Consider the following 16,320-nt stretch of genomic DNA (forward strand, 5'->3'; position numbering starts at 1 on the left):
GATAATGCGATGTGCATCAGACAAGTTCAATATATCACAAGTTCAATGAAGCCTAAGGCACCTTTTAAAGGTGGCCAGTGACAACTGGCACGATTTTCAGAAAAACAGAGACTTCAGAATATTATTTTAAGATTCTGATAAAACCACTCATCGTTTCTGGGGTTAGCAGATTGCTAAATGCAGCCCCTTTTACAGCTTTTCTACACAAAACACACTGACTTCTGAAGTCCTATAACAGTACAAAGGAGTGCCCTTGCACTGTGCAATGTACAAGACATACAATTAAAATAAAAAAAAAAGAAGATGCCCTCCACCGCCCTTAAGTACCCACCACTCTGAGGTTCATCCTGGACACCTTGGCTGTACTCAAACACATAGCTGAAATCGAACTCTTGCTCTTCAGTCTGGAAACTCATTCTCGCCCCAGTGATGGTACACTAAGTTTTAACATTAACTAGCATGCCTTCAACTCAGCCTCCTCTGATACTTCTCTCCTCTGGTTTACCCTCTTCTAGCTCTGAACAGATGATAATCTCCTGCCCACTCCACCCGGAGTGACACACCTCCTTACTTCAGGCCTGACTGACTTTGCTTACAGTTGCAGCTGTTTTCTTTTTTTTTCCCCCTTTTTGAATGTGAGTTCAGATCAGTGCGCTACGCCGCAACATACTTTACTTCTTCTACCACCCACTCAAACACACACACACACACACCAGAGCTTTCACTCTTGGGTGCAGCATGATCTTGAAACTTGGCTCTTTCCGGGTCACACACGTCATGTATGCTGAACTAACAAAATCATACCAGATCATAATTTTGTGGGGTGAAACAAATAAAAGAAAATGACTCACTCTTTGCACCCAGTTCAAAGCCTTTATGATCGTTTGCAGTGCATTGAAAATGCGGTGCAAGCAGAGTTAATTTGAAAACACTGACTATCACACAGATTATAGCGTGCTCTTTCTGTCCTCTACAATTTTTCTCAATTATGCTATCATGATCAAAACGCTCCCTCCCCACAACCAAACCAGCGTGACTAAAGAATGGATGGGCTTATCCGCGGGGATTGTGGTTGAGGCTGGGCTCAGACTGACGGGACCTCAGGGAGAGATAGGTGGTCGCCCACAGAAGTCATCTGCAGCCTCTGGAACTAAGAACCCAGGGGCCACTTATCACACATGGCTGCCTACGGGCTATGGCAAAACACCAGTAAAAGTGTGTGTGTGCTTGCGTCTGCATGTCTGCGCGTCTGAGTTTATGTATGATAATAAAGCAGCCATCGGCATATTGCTAAAGCTGTGTGTGGTTAAGCACGTCTCATTGTCAAGCAAGCTACCCCGGCATCCCTGAACGCACAGATCACAGCTCGCTCTCTCTCACTCACACACACGTCTGTTACCAATTATAAGGCTTAGGACTGAGGGACTGAAATGAATAATAATACAGCCCGCACCCGTCTGCCTGAAACCTCAAAGACAAAATGAAATTACCAAAATCCACAAAAAGCCGGTTACATCAGCACAAGAAGAGTGAATTATGACAAGACAGACTATCAATGACTGCTGATGGACCAAATCACATTTTGCTACCATAAATGCTAAATCAAAGAGCTTTAAAAACAAAAACAAGAGTTTCATTCTAATACCAAACCAAGGCAGAATACTTAAGCAACCCCTGATGCTACTGCTCTATAGCTGACCTCTGACCTCACTGCACATTTGATGAATAAACAGTCAGATTTTTAATCTTATAAAAAAAGCATTTCATACCAAGAGCAGTGCAGGTGACAGCAATAATGTAACCCCCATCAACATTCTTTGCACATGATGAGCAGCACCTGCAATGGCCAGCTGGAGACACCTAATGGTGTGGATGTTAAATGGGTGCATGCCACTCAATATACTTGAGTGAGTGCTAATGTGATCCTCATGCAGAGCAAAGATCAAGCATAAGGTGTCTGCAAATTATCTTAAGGGAAAAATAAAACACACCAGAGGATCATTTAAGTGTTGTTTTTTTTCTCAACATCAATATAGTTTCATTATTATTATAGTATTATTTTTATTTTATTTATTTAATTATTTATTTTTCATTGATTATAAGTTTTGAATAACAATTACTAATTGAAAAAAGTGACTTAAGTAAAGCATGTTTACAGTCTGTTGCTAAAATGTTGTATTTGGAGGTGGATTTATTTATTTTCACTTTCCAAAAAAAAAAAAAAAAATGCTTGTTCACCTAAACTGACAGCCCTTTTCCTGTGTAATATGAGTTACCCAAATGTTTGAGCTAGACTTTACAGTGGTGCACGAGGTCCCTATCAATTTGCATTACAGCCACAACACCTGGTATATATACATCTTTAAAAAATGACAGCAAATTATTATTTAAGAGCCACCATGAAATCAAACTGATAAACATATATATTACCTTCTTCTGCAGACTTCATATCGGCGGTGAGAGAGGTGAGAAAGTGGAGTCCTCGCTCCTTACCGGCTGTTGCTCCAAAGCTGAACTTGGAATTGACGCTCAGGCAGAAGGTATCCTGCATTCAACAAGCGATGCGCAGCAACTTTCTCCGCCTGTGAGACTGCAATGCCGACGACAACGTTGCAAGAGCTAGATCACTTCATACACCATCAAATAAGAGCATAATTCGCAGCGAAGTAAACGCAAAGCGAGTGCACAACTTAGAACCACAGCGCGGCGGAGTGTGCGCACTGGATGAGCGGAGGGAAATGTGACGGATCAGGAGAGCGGCGCAGGTAGGGCTGCTACAGGGACCGCGGCTGAGGTGAGTTTGGCTCTCTTCAGCTCAATGAAGGGCTTCAAGAGTCTCCCCAGGTCGATGACGCAGCGCGGTTTGTCAGAGGGGCCGGCTCCGGTGCTTTTAAAGCTGGAAAACACCCTCCGTCCTCCCGTCAGTGCGCCGCCCATACAGGGATGACGCGACCGGCTCCTGCAACCTCCTGGACCGCCTGATGATGTCTTCTGCCCTGGGATCCCATCGGTGGAGGTGGGAGGTATGTTTGCTTGTGTGTGTGTGTGTGTGTGTGTGTGTGTGTGTGTGTGTGTGTGAGAGAGAGAGAGAGAGAGAGAGAGAGAGAGAGAGAGAGAGAGAGACCTGCCTGCTCCAAATTAGGGGCATCACTTATCCAGTAGTGTAATACTACTGTAAACACTACTGTAAATTATATTTAAAATCTAAATTACTAATAGAACTCGCAAAATATGTTAAATGACCCTTAGTTGTCAGCTAAACAATTCATTTATTTTCTACCATTTGTTAATAATAAAAAAACAAAAAATCCCTCCCCCTCTTTCTACTACTTCTAATGGCACACTGAAAACAACCAATTAGAGCTGAGGACTGTCACACAGCAGTCAGTTATATCAATCTCTGCAGGTGAACTGCGGTCAAACTGTCAAGTGGCAGTGCTGAACAAATATGAATCAAGATTCTGTTGCGTTGCCTATTTTTGCCTAAAATATTTTCAGAAATGTATTTTAGTGAACTGTTTAGCTGTGAAATAAGATCATCTGTGACCCTACAAAACACCATCACCATCCACCGGAGTTTTCTCATTCTACAGCCAAACAGTACACTAAAATCTGTTTCTGAAAAAAAAAAAAAGAAAAAACAGAGGTCAGACATAGGCAATGCTGTAAGAGAATCTGGATGCATATTAGATCAGTGCGGCTTTGTCATCCACGTCTTCTTATTGTTTTAGGTATCCATCTGCATCAGCTATTTATGCTCCAGGATGGCGCTACCCTGATGTCAACAGATACACATGGCGAGATGTGATTATGTTAACACAACATGAGCACATGACAACCAACGTGGACCGTCAACAAACCTACATGCTGGCACAGATTGTTAAATTAGGCATAAGAGGCACACAGTAAAGTGAAGAATGAAAAAAACCCATCGCATAAAAGTCAGTTGTTTGTGGGACCCATTCACCACCCCTCCCGCCTGACATAAAGCACATTCACGCTCCTTCTATAGCACCGTTACTGACAGCGTTTTAACCTGACACCATCCTTCCATGTTTCATGTGCACGCAATCGGTTCCGTCCGGCTGCGATCTCAAGTGACGCCACCCATGCGCATATAATGCGGACACGCCTGGTGCCGTCCAGCCATCCACCGGCGTTTAATAGTAACGCAACCGATTCTGTCCTGCTACGTTCTCATCTAACACTGTCCAGCAGTGTTCCGCGTGGACTCAGAAGATGCCTTTCGGTGTCAAGCACTTATGCCAAAAGCACAGACAAAGCTGACGAGTTTGGTGCTGCATAGTTTGCAGTTCACCAGCAGTGACTGACATGATTGACAGCTGTGTTAGGGACTCCTCGGCTCTTAATTGTTCTAGTTTTGAGATCATTAAGTGCTACAAGACAATAGAGTAGGCAGATGAATATGTTTTGTTTTTTTCACAGATTAGCTGTCTCTTGTCAGCTTTGTGAATATAGTGACAATTTCAGCAAAACTTATTGCTTATAAAAGTTAACTACGATAGCTTTAAAACTGCTGTATGAAGAAAGTTTATTGTTGACACTTATTCCCAAGTCATCAAAAAATGTCACTTCGGGTTGATGGTTTGGTCCGACTATGAACCCAAAGCTTTGGTATTTGACGACCCGGAAATAAGATTCAACAGTCAAATACTTTCTCCAGAGTTATATACAGAACTTTTATTGGGCTGTCTTTCACTCTGGCTTAAATTTAAGCACTAAATTGTAATTTTCTGAAGTTGAATGTCACTTGATGGTAGTCCCTGTGAATTACCAATAAACCTGATTAATAATTATTGTCAGTTTGCCTGCTATATAAACTTACCATAGCTCAGTGGCTTTACATTATTAGGATACGTGCAATAAGTATCATGTTCCAAATGTTTTTCTGCTAACCCTGACCAGTGATTCCCCCTACAGAGGAAGGGGAGAAAGAGAGGGGTCTCCTGCACGAACAACAAAGTATCACATTGCAGCAACTTCTACTGATATGACTATAATGTCCTTCCTCGTTAATGTTGGCAGTGGTATCATTATATCATCATTAACATTATTCAAACATTCAGCGTATCCCCATGATCAAAATCATAACACAACCACTATCAAATATCATTTCCAAATGCATTTTCCAAGTGTTTGAGGGAAATACGGTTTCACAGATTCGCCCAAAATAACTATCCTGAACCGCTGAGAGCACAAACACACCGTGTTCCCCATCTCTGCTTTCCACTACTTCGTATCAAGTCAGTCCCCTGTGAATCTGCGGGCACAATGCCTTATGCTTTGCCTATGTTAAGGGAAAATACTGGGGTTTACTATTCAGCTTATTTGCTTAATTGCACTCCTATTACCATTTATCAAAGTAATAGTTCCCATTATTTGAGCTTGTTGCTAAACTTTGGGGTCATAAACTGATACAGAACGCTGAAAAATCACATGGAGGTAATGTTAGTTGCTCAGGTATGGTTGACATATGTTATAGAATTAAAAAAGCATGCACACATTGCTTATGTATACAGCCTTGGCTGCCAACTGCAGAGATTTCGCAACAGGAACACTGAAGCAATTGACAGAATAATGGACACTGTGAGCTAACATGGATAAATTAAGTTTTCATTTGTAATGATAATGTGTCATTACGATGCTTGATGGGGCTTTTAAAATTAACAGGGTCTGATGAGTGGTACAGCTGAATGCACATCTTTTGGCAAGAGCAAAGCACTGGAAATAGAGTCTCCATTATGTGAACTACAAATAGTATGGAAATGATAATGACAAGTAAAAAAAAAAAAAAAAACAAAAAAAAAACAAACCTCTGCATACACTGTAAAATCTGACAAGTTGATCTTACTTTTAAAAACAATCAAGGAAACCAACTGCCTTGAGAAAGGTGAGTGCATGTAACTATCCTCGTGTTATGTTAACCTCATATATATTTGTAAAGTTTACTTAAAATTTTGTAGTATTAACTTCATCTTAAGCGGACCACAAAGTCCGCTTAAGTGACTTTGACTTGTTTTCTTCTAAGTGACAGCAACTTAATCAAACCAAGTTAGTCTGACTTTACTGTAGTTATATTTACTTGGTAGTATTTAGGACACTGATTATATTTGATATTTATTGAGTACAACAAAGAACATTAGTTCACAGGATTATTTTCATTTTAAGAAAATGTCAGAGACAAGATCAGTGTTTGTAACACACAAACATAATTATAAAACCAAAGCAAATTCACCTAAAAGCCTGATAAAAAAAATTAATAATAATAACATTCTTACTAAATAAATACAAATATTTGACTGAATATTTTTCTTTGCCTTTACTTAAGATTTCAGCAGTACTCCATGTCATGCCATTTTCAACACAAATATAAATACTCAAATTAGCTTCATCCAACTTGCAAAACTTACATAAAACTGTTCAGTTTAGTCCCACTAACTTGGTTTCCTTACAAATTTTAGTTGCTATCACTTTGAAAGAACAAGTTAATTCACTCCTCATTTTTAAGTTACAGCAAGTTCACAAAATCAAGTAGATACAACTGAAATTTGACTAAACTTAACAATTGTGGTATTGGTATGAAATATACATAACTTAAAACTAACAGTTTTATTGACTCATGCCTTTATCAAGGCAATTGGTTTCCTGTATTTATTTAAAGTAGAGCAGCTTGTGAGTTTACAGTGTAACAAATAGAGCAGGACTATCAGTGAGTGCTGGTAGCTGCCATGAGTGCAATTAACAATGGCTTAGACAAGCTACAATGTAATTCCTTTTGAATGGGGGCCAGATTTAAAGAGAAAAATGACTCCCGTGAGTCTGAAATGTAGCTGGCAAGCTCGAGGATGATCACACATAATCAGAAGCAGACTGCCTTTTGGGGGCAGGCAGGCAGGCAGGGCTGTGGGGCAAGCGTGAGCAGACTGCACGGGGGGAAAGTAATAGTACGCTGTGTTTTCTTTGCCTACAGTAGCTCTCTGGCGTCAGCTGCGGCTTGGCCGATGCGCACGTGTGAGCGCAAAGATGAAAAAGCAGCATCACATACTTCAGGAGATGAATTACGATACAAACCAGCGGTAGGAAAAAAGTAGCTACACGACTGATTGGCACTGTCAGTGGGATGGGCTTACCCCTAGTTGCTGAAGAACTTTAAAACCCTGTGGTGTAGCATGGCTCAATGGCAGTCTGAGGCTTATCTTGATGGATTCTGTGCTACTGAGTAAAGTACCATTAGCTGCAGTGTCTGTCAACAATCTCAACAGTGACAGACATTATAGCCATCAGGTCATTAAGCAGTCTATATTTCATTAAAAAAGATGTGTGCTATGTCAAAACCTGATGGTCTAAGTCTTCTCAAAATGTATGTAAGCAAAGTAACTAAGTAACTCCACCATTTCTTCAGAATCAGTTCGTAAGTCTGGCGTTGAAATCCTGCTACAGTTTAACTACACATGAGGTAAGACTTTTATGTAAAAGAAATCCATACTGTGACTGAGTTGACTTGCCAAAATATACCCTACAATGTTGGACACTCCTGCACTTGCAGGAAGGGCCAAATCATAACTTAACAGAGGTTCAAATCCAATGTGTGTCCTGAACAGCAATGAAAAAGAGAGCCGTTAGTCTCTCTTTCCTTCATGCAAAGTCAGCACAGATGGACAGAGTCACAAAGCAGGCTGTGTTCATGCACTGTTCGTACTAAGAGTAATGCACATAAAATTTACATAACCTACACCATCATGAGCCAGTCATCCTTATTTAGGAAGGCTGCAATCACATGACCAACGTGCTTACGGGAGAAAAGAAGGAAGCGGCTCCCATTCTGAGGCAGGTTGGGGTGGTGGATATGGAGGAATGTTTTTTGGTACTTTGAATCTAAATAAGGCCAGAGTGTATAAAAAGCATTAAAATAGAGCTCTAAACAGGCTGTATGTAGCCTGATGTATAATAGAATTGGCCTTCACTTCACATCATGGCTGGAAATGTAAGATTATAATTTATTGCGCTACTACATCTGGCCTTGTGACACTGCACGTACTGAGCAGCCACAACATGTCTGCGGAGAGCATTAGAGACACACTACGTCTTCTTGCGCTCAGATTTATGAGCGGCTTGCTCCTCGCTCGCGTGTTTCGCAGAAAATGATCATTGCTCGTGTCTTGTAAACAGACGCACGCTGCTTTTACATTTGCACAGATTGAGATGTTGCTGTTGTGTTTCTGCTCTTTTTCCTTATGTTCAGTCCATAAAGAAAGGCTATTTGTGATACACACACATCACACTGTGCCAAAGAGAGATCAAGAGTGTCCAATACAGAGTTTCCTTAAGGTCGTCCTCCTGTTTTCTGCTATTTGTAGCATATTGCTTCAGTGTCAAGGAAATGGAAATCTTTGCCAGCAGTGCTGATGATATAATAAATGACAGGAGTGGGTTTTTCTGTATGAGTGCTGTATTTAACGCCAGTTTCTATAATGTTTACTACCAGTGGTTTGGCTCAAGAGTGAGACTACATCTCGGCACAGCCAGAAACCATTACTTAGAACTCTCCGTGAAAAAATTACACGTAAATGACGAACCAAATGTTGACAGGTATAAATAATCAAATCTTAGTCTCTCCAAGCTGTGGGCTTAGTCTTGTCGTACTTGTTTGTCTAGACACCAGGAATGCTACCAATTGGAAAAAAAATATCTTGAGGCAGATAATATTATGGACGTGGACACTAACAAGATATGCGAACCCAGAGAAGTGTAGCAAACTCATGGGTGAATCCCTGCAATACATAAAATTCAAGGCTGCAAACCCGAGCTCTGCCCTCAAAGCTGCACAGTTAATCCTCTCCTTTTACAACATATAATTCATGTTTGACATATCCGGGGAAATGTGCACACTGGCATCTTGAGTTCCCTACACTGTTATTATCTATTTTCTGAGTTTTTTTCTATGAGCCATAACTTGAATCAGGCAGCTTTTAATAGCTGTAAACACTCATTTGTGTGCACTCTGTTGATACAAGTTTGCTACTCAGCCGTGTTGAACCCTGCAGCATTACTGCAGCTACAGACGTGATGACTACTCGTCTCTTTTGATTGTAGTCTAATATGACTGCTGATGGTGTCTGCGGTTAATGAAGTTGTGAATGGCTGTGGTCAGATCCATCCTTTGGCATGCACAAACATTTGTACACGCTTCCCCACTTCTCCTTTTCCCCTTTGTTAGTATTGAGACGCATGGATGTGCTGCATATTTGAGTGCTCACAATGGAGAACTGCTCGGAGCTATCTTAGGCATGTCTGGACACTGTTGTATGTTTAGCTACTGGGTTTTTTCAGAGATTCCTCTTCTGAACAGGAAGTAACGTACACGTCTGGCTTCTAACCAAAGGAGCAGGGCTGTCATTGTCACACGGCCATTGACTAAGATTGTGTGCTGCTAGGAAATAGGGAAGGAAGAGTGTAAGGGGGGCACTTTGTCATGGTTGTTTACATGATACACTTCAGATAGATCTTTTGTTTAACATGTGGCTTGGATCTAGTCCCATTGTTTGCAGGTTTGGTATGAAGTGAGATTAATATAACACTTAAAACTACTACTACTGTCCACTTAAGCTAAAATATTGCAGCTTTGCTTTATCATAAAGTCAATTCCAAAGGGCAGTGTAACTTTTTAAACTAAATAAAATAAAGTAAAAAAAACAGTGCAGTAGCAGCAGTTTGAGTTGAAGGGTCGATTATTGATCCGTTGATCAGGTCAGAGCTGATCAGATCGATGGATGAGATCATCCATCTGCAGAGATGACTGAAAGCAAACTTTAGGACACGGCACAATGAGAAGTTACATTCAACTTTCACTGCCCCTGGCATTCTGTTGCCCCGCCAGTGCCCAGAGTGAGCTCTGCTTTCTGAGAGTGTGGTGCTATAATCAAACGGAACATATATCCCAACAGCAATCTGAATGACAGCCCAGATCCAAAAATATGAAATCAGTACATGGCAGCAGATGTTTTAATTGTGGTGAGCCGCCATCATAAACGTGGACACAAAATATTAGGCCGATTGTTCCAGCAGTTTGTAAGATTAGCTGCTGGAGGACAGATTAACCCCCCCAACACACACACACACACTGTAAATAGATCTAAAATACAAATCCCTGAATACATGCCAGTAGTGGCTATTAAAGAAAACCAAATCATAAAGGTATAATAATGCTGTCTGTTGTTTGTTATTGTCTGGATTAAATACAGCTCCACGGGGCTGAAATATGTGCACATTGTTATTTTAACTAATGACCTATTACTGCACCCTGTCAGTGTTGTTTTCTCTATGACTGCTTTTGCTGACAATGTGAGATGTGATAACAGCTCCACCATGGGCACTGTATCTTACCCACATGTGTAGCTAATTCAAAACCTGTGGCCAATAACAGCTTCTATAGGTCAAAGACATATGACCTATGAGACAATTTTCCGACATCACTTCTAACACAGATAATTACTCAAGCAAGACATCTGAGGAGGGCCATATTGTCAGCTTCAAACAAAACAGTATGATATAAGCTTTGTTTTTTTTCCCCCTCTCTCTACAGAAATGTCTATCCACTCAGTTTTGTTGCAATCCCTGTAATGATTATGGGATTATGAGGGCGGATGGTTTCATTTTTCTAGCCTATGACTGTCACATCCAGGTCCATTACGGTGATTTAAACCCAAGCATATATGCCAAGGCCATTTTTACTGCAGGGGCTCTGCAGCTTGGCTGCTCTACATTAAAACACATTTATACAGTCCAACACAGCCAGGGTCCTGGTTATGCGAAAGGGTCACTCACAAATCTGAGCTCAATCTCCCAGCGTCTTGAATCATTTTGTCGACTAAAGACTGAGAGGTGATTTGTCATAGGCAGTCATTGTTTCCATAGCTTTTTTATCAAACTAGATGGTGATAGGACAGGCGGTTTAGTGACGTATATTTTATTTAGTATGTGCACCTAGAATTAGCTAAGTCAGTTTCTACTTTGCAAAAATGTATGTATGGAATGATAGGCTGTGATGACCCTGCGTGCTATGACATTACATTTTTAATTGTACTGACTGTTAGCTTTTATTGAATCATTCAAGCTTTCACCAAACTCAATCTATAGTGCTACGCTTACAGGTGAGAGCAGAACATTTCCTCTGATGCTTCTCACTTCCGAATAACATCACTGGGTCATTAATTGAGTAGAAATTTGCTCTGATGATTCTAAGAAACATTGTGTAGGATTTACTGGCATCTAGTGGTAAGGATGGTGGATTGCAACCAGCTAAAACTTTCCCCGTGTGCCGTGCTTGAATTCCTGGTTAGGATAACTTTCATGTCTGTGGTTCAGGAGTTTTTTTTATCAGAAGGTAAATTATCTGCAGAGGTGTCTTCCCTTCCGAAACGAACAGACGCTGTGATTAAAACCTGCAGTGACACTAAATAAAGTTCCTTGTTAAGAAAAAATAAAAAATCAACTGTTATTGACGCTGCTTGTGGTTGAGGGGCTGCTAACTACAGTGGCTGATGCGAAAACATGAAAACACAGAAACACAAACTCAGGAAACGTGAATGGCCCTATATAGAGCCAGTGATTGGTTGGTTTGATCTGGGCTTCTTTAGAAACATCTTTTACCATCCAGTTTTCTTACGTCTGTATTTCCAAAGTCTTTGGTCATAAACACAATATTTGCTGTGTCCTTTCTGCCTCCCAGTAGGAGGAAACCTATTGATTTCACTGACCTTTTATATCGCTGCCAACAGGCCAAACTCAGGCTACACTAAAGTAGTTACTCAGTCATCTATACATTGAAATAGTAACAATAAAACTAAGAGACAACTGGGTTAATCTAACCCTAATCCAGCAATTGAGCTCCATCGTATTTTACCTGTAATATGGGATCTACTAAAATAAGAACTGCATAATAGTGCAGTCCAACAAGTCAGTCCATTTAAATTAATCATGACCAACAATCCAACATTTCCTCCTAATTGGCTTTGAAGGAATTCATATTCATCTCCACCCTGTTTCTTCTCTACATTATTTCTGGCTGGAAATAGAGATTGGGTGTGCTGTCACTAACTGATGCCTCTGTCCGATCACTTTTGAAATCCTATAAAGTGTCCACACGTTGTTTCACATTTCAGAGGAGCGGCTTGCGTTTGCACCCTCTTTAACTTTGCCAGACATGTAGGACACTCAAACAGCAAGTTGAAACAAGATCCCAACCATCAGGTTATAGTGCTGCATTCTTTTACACTTAAGTTCATGAGCAATATCAGTATATCGTTCAAGGAATCTAAAAGTGTGACAATGGATTGACAGGAGGAAAATGTCAATTGAAGTTAGTGTCCAGTGCTGCTGCAGAGGTATGATATACAGTGCGGGACCTTTCGAGCACAGACCCACAGAAAGCTTGACGCAGGCCATTTCCACTGCTGTTACTCTGATTACATGACCTGTCCTTGGTGTTGGTATTGACATGTCATAAAAAAAGATTAAAAATAGCTCGATCCTGGCTTACAGTGCTGCAGCAAGTCACACTCTAAGATCGGCTGACAGTCACTCTGACTGAGGAGTTGAGAAAAATAACCCCCTGCTGGACATTTATGAGGGGAGGGGGGTCAACTGAAGGACCAACCCCTGTCTCCTTCCACTTTTTTTCTCTCCCTTTCCTGTCTCTAGTCCATGCCTTCCTTTTTCGCGGCCCCTCTGATGGGATCCCCTCTTCTGTTTCCTGCTGTTTGTGTGGGTTGCTTGGAAACCATGGCAGCTGTCCAGTTTTTTCTTTTTACTGGTGTGACTGGGGGGAGGTTCGGAGGTTACGGGGTCAGCATATGGGTGGGATGCTTTACAGTTTTTATGTTGGCATTTTGATATATGGGCAAAAGTAATGCCGTGTTCCACTAAATTTACGTGTCGTCCTCTTTAACCTTAACACAGGGCAGGGTTTTGTCATTGAAATACATACTGTTAAATTGATATAATAAAATAAATTTAAAAAATCAATAATTTTTAAAAACATAGTAAATTCTTGTTCATATTAGATGTCACTTATGTTGTGATTAAAATAAACTATTTCAACTTCCACATCAGCCTCCACATCGCTGCCCATACATTGCTTTTGAGTTGCACCAATCAATATTCTTTTTGTCCATTAACAAAGGAAAAAAATGTATGTGTATTTAATGTACATGGTGTCTTTTGTAGTGATACATTTATAGGAATAATAACCCAACTCTGCAGGTTTCCTCAGCTCTACCGTGCATTTTAGCGCACTCATTGTTTTGGTATTTAATGATGAGTAACTTTACTATTTACTATTCTTACTACTATTCTTACTGCTTTGATAAACCCACTGTACACCACCTTGAGAGCACCAAACAGACAGACAAAATCAGCAGATAGCCAGTGAACTTAGTTGAGAATTTAGACACTTTAGAGCAGATTTTCTCTTCTGGAGCTGGTGGAGGCCAAAGCTGAGCAAAAAATGAGTAAATACTGGACTTATATGTGTAAGGTTGCCAGACACATTACTCCAAATGAATGCTAATGTTGGTATGTCTATGCAAATTTGGAAAACTGTTTGACAGTTACCAAGGCCAACCATGAATCTATGAAGCAGATGCACTGTTGAGTTTACCAAGGAGCTAGCTGACATGAAGAGAATAGCATTAGTAATGTTATATGACATAAATAAGAGAGGATAAAGGGATGTATCTAACATTGTCATAGCTGATGCCTGGAGAGCTGAGGTTGTCACAGGATCTGTGCCGAGGAGAAGCCTCTCAGGAAGTGAGGTAGTAATTACAGCTTAATGTGTCCCTAAAGATACATGCCACTGTTTATTCACACAGAGTATGTTGAATGATGGGATGCATAGTTTGTGATTTTAGATAAAGTTAATCTGATTTTTTTTTTTTTTTTTTTAACGTCTGAAAGGGAGCACGGACAACCCATTCTTATTCTGAAAACGTCAAATAAAGCCACTCAGTCAGTGATTTCACCATGGGACAGCGTCAGTCAGACAGAAATGTAACTAAAGGAGCTGAAGAGTCCCCATTAGGTGAGCAGGAGAATTGGTGAATCCAACACACACCAGACCTTTACCCAGGAGCCCGGTGTTTGCTTCCTACATGAACATCTAGCCAAACCACGATATTTTTCTAAACCTACCAACATGTACTCGTTGCGCAGAATATGAATTTAAATATGAAGTGTTTTACTGATGTGGTAGTTTTATTTTCAAAAGACAATATACATCTACTGAGCAGAAACTGTTTATTTTATGTGAAAACAAGACTTTTGAGAAAATTTTTAAAAATGCTCGTAATAGCCTTACACTGACACAGCATCCCCAACATCAACAGCAGATGTACCCAGTATACCTTGCGCATCATATGATGAAGTGAAAGGCAACTGAACAAGCGGCGATATGTGACGAGGGGCTCTCTAAGTGATAAAAAGGGGTAAAAAAATAAATTAATAAATAAAAGAAAAACCAACAAAACAACTGATGCCATTTTTCCCCACCCGAATCCCAGTTTCACTTTAATACCTTGTTTTGACGGTTGATTTTTTTTATCCTCTTGTAACAAAAATCCCCATAATCATTATATAATTTTTGCCTTGATTGCAAAGTCCTTAAACTTAAACTGCTGTCCAAGTAATGATCCTCCTTATGGCTCAACACGTGCACACAGCGACCGCACACACAAAACCTTGTAAAAAATGCTGTGATTCATACTGTGCTGTTAGTCAACCCTCTCCTTTGATTCACCCCCATCTGGCTCTGACACGGCTGGGGTGAGAATGTATCACATGAGGAATAAGCCGCATAGTGACGCTCAAGTGTTGGAAGACTCCGCCGAGGCCAAATCTTGACCTTCACATCTCTCACATCACTTTTGTACTGATAGCACTGCTAGATGCCAGGTTTACACCAGGCTGTGTTCTGCTTTTTTAAGGCCTTTACAAGGTTTAACAGCAAACACACTTGCATTTAAAAGCATGTGTTGAGTGAGCCGACACACAAACTGCGTGTCCGGATGAAAAACTCATCAGGTCAGAATGACTCATGAGTGAATTCCACAGACAATATATTTATACACACATTGACTGAAGGGGAGAAATTGTTTTCCTTTTCTCTCAGTCCATTTTATGCCATTAAAACACTGTTGAGATGAAACCAGACATAATAAAGTGCCGCTCCACAGGGAGAGAACATGCCGCCCTGCTGTGGATCCATCTGAAGTCATTCCCTTCAACCGTGCAGCCTTAAGCGTCTCCCCAGTCTCTGGAAACCTGATCAGGCGGTGTGTTTTTCACTTGAATCCTACAGCGGTGTTCCTGACCTCAGACAGTGATCCCAATCAGGAGGAATACCCTGATGCTGCAGTTTGGACCCTCTACACTGAAACCAAATAGTATAATCGTGTAATGAGGGATCCCTCTCCAGGAAACATACTCAAGTAGGAAAACTGGCTCCTGCTGCTCCTGCTGATAACTCGCATGGTTTATTATAAAAGCACAATTTCAGTAAGTAATAGTCTCAATTTACAAATTACCATTTTGCATTCAACGACTGTCGGGATCTGGGATTCATTTTTTGGTTGTTTCTCAGATGTGGCTGCCAATGTTACAGTCATATTTGCTATCCGCAGTACAAATCAGCATTTTCAGTTAAAACATTGTCATATTTCCTTTTGCAGAGTGACTCAAAATGTGATGAATCATGAATTCCAATTCTTTTCCAGCAAGCAAACACTGACCAGAGCCTGATGTGGATGGTACCGCGGTTGTGTGGATGTTGTGTTATTAATAAAACATTCGGGGAAGAGCCGAGGTGAACGGCAGTGCGTACTTCTGTGCATCCAGACAATAAACAGGATACTCTCCTCCTGTCCTGTGCAAGCAAGCGAGTGTATCCAGGATTAGCCTCGACTGCACTGACTTTGTATGGGCAGGGCGGGATTGCGTGCCCACCTGCATAGCGCTGGGCGTTTTTTATTGACATGGCAGCCTGAAGTTGTGTGTGCTAGTGCTGGCTACACTGCGCAGTCTGTAGTGTTTTCTTACAGGGCATGGCTGCAGTTGAATAATTTGTGTTTACTTAAAGATCACTAATTATACAGCGTGATGCTTGTTTTATTTATCCAGAGCATTAATTTGGATATACAATGTATTCTGAAGAAGATGATTTGTTTTTTTTTTCCTGCACGTAGATTGGTGGCTTAACCCTTTGAAACCTGAGCATATCTTGATTATTCTCCAAATCATTAGAGC

The 16,320-nt window shown here is 40.7% G+C and overlaps 1 protein-coding gene across 4 annotated transcripts in view; it reads right to left on the bottom strand.

Moving 5' to 3' along the window:
• Nucleotides 1–16,320, bottom strand: part of LOC121946226 (nuclear factor of activated T-cells, cytoplasmic 1-like) — a 155,851-nt gene that overhangs the window by 71,007 nt on the left and 68,524 nt on the right. Inside the window, exon 1 of one of the 4 annotated variants that reach the window (XM_042490716.2) lies at nt 2,431–3,092. The exons of 2 other annotated variants lie outside the window; for them this stretch is intronic. In XM_042490716.2, the coding sequence (XP_042346650.1) occupies nt 2,431–2,551 (121 nt within the window). In that variant the 5' untranslated portion in view covers nt 2,552–3,092. Of the gene's footprint in view, nt 1–331; nt 2,341–2,430; nt 3,093–16,320 lie in introns of those variants that run through there. One more of the 4 variants, XM_088083990.1, reaches the window with a different exon arrangement.

The sequence above is a fragment of the Plectropomus leopardus genome, chromosome 11 (assembly GCF_026936395.1).
Source record: "Plectropomus leopardus strain MGB_pleo_1.0 chromosome 11, ASM2693639v1, whole genome shotgun sequence".
Classification (NCBI taxonomy): Eukaryota; Metazoa; Chordata; class Actinopteri; order Perciformes; family Serranidae; genus Plectropomus; species Plectropomus leopardus.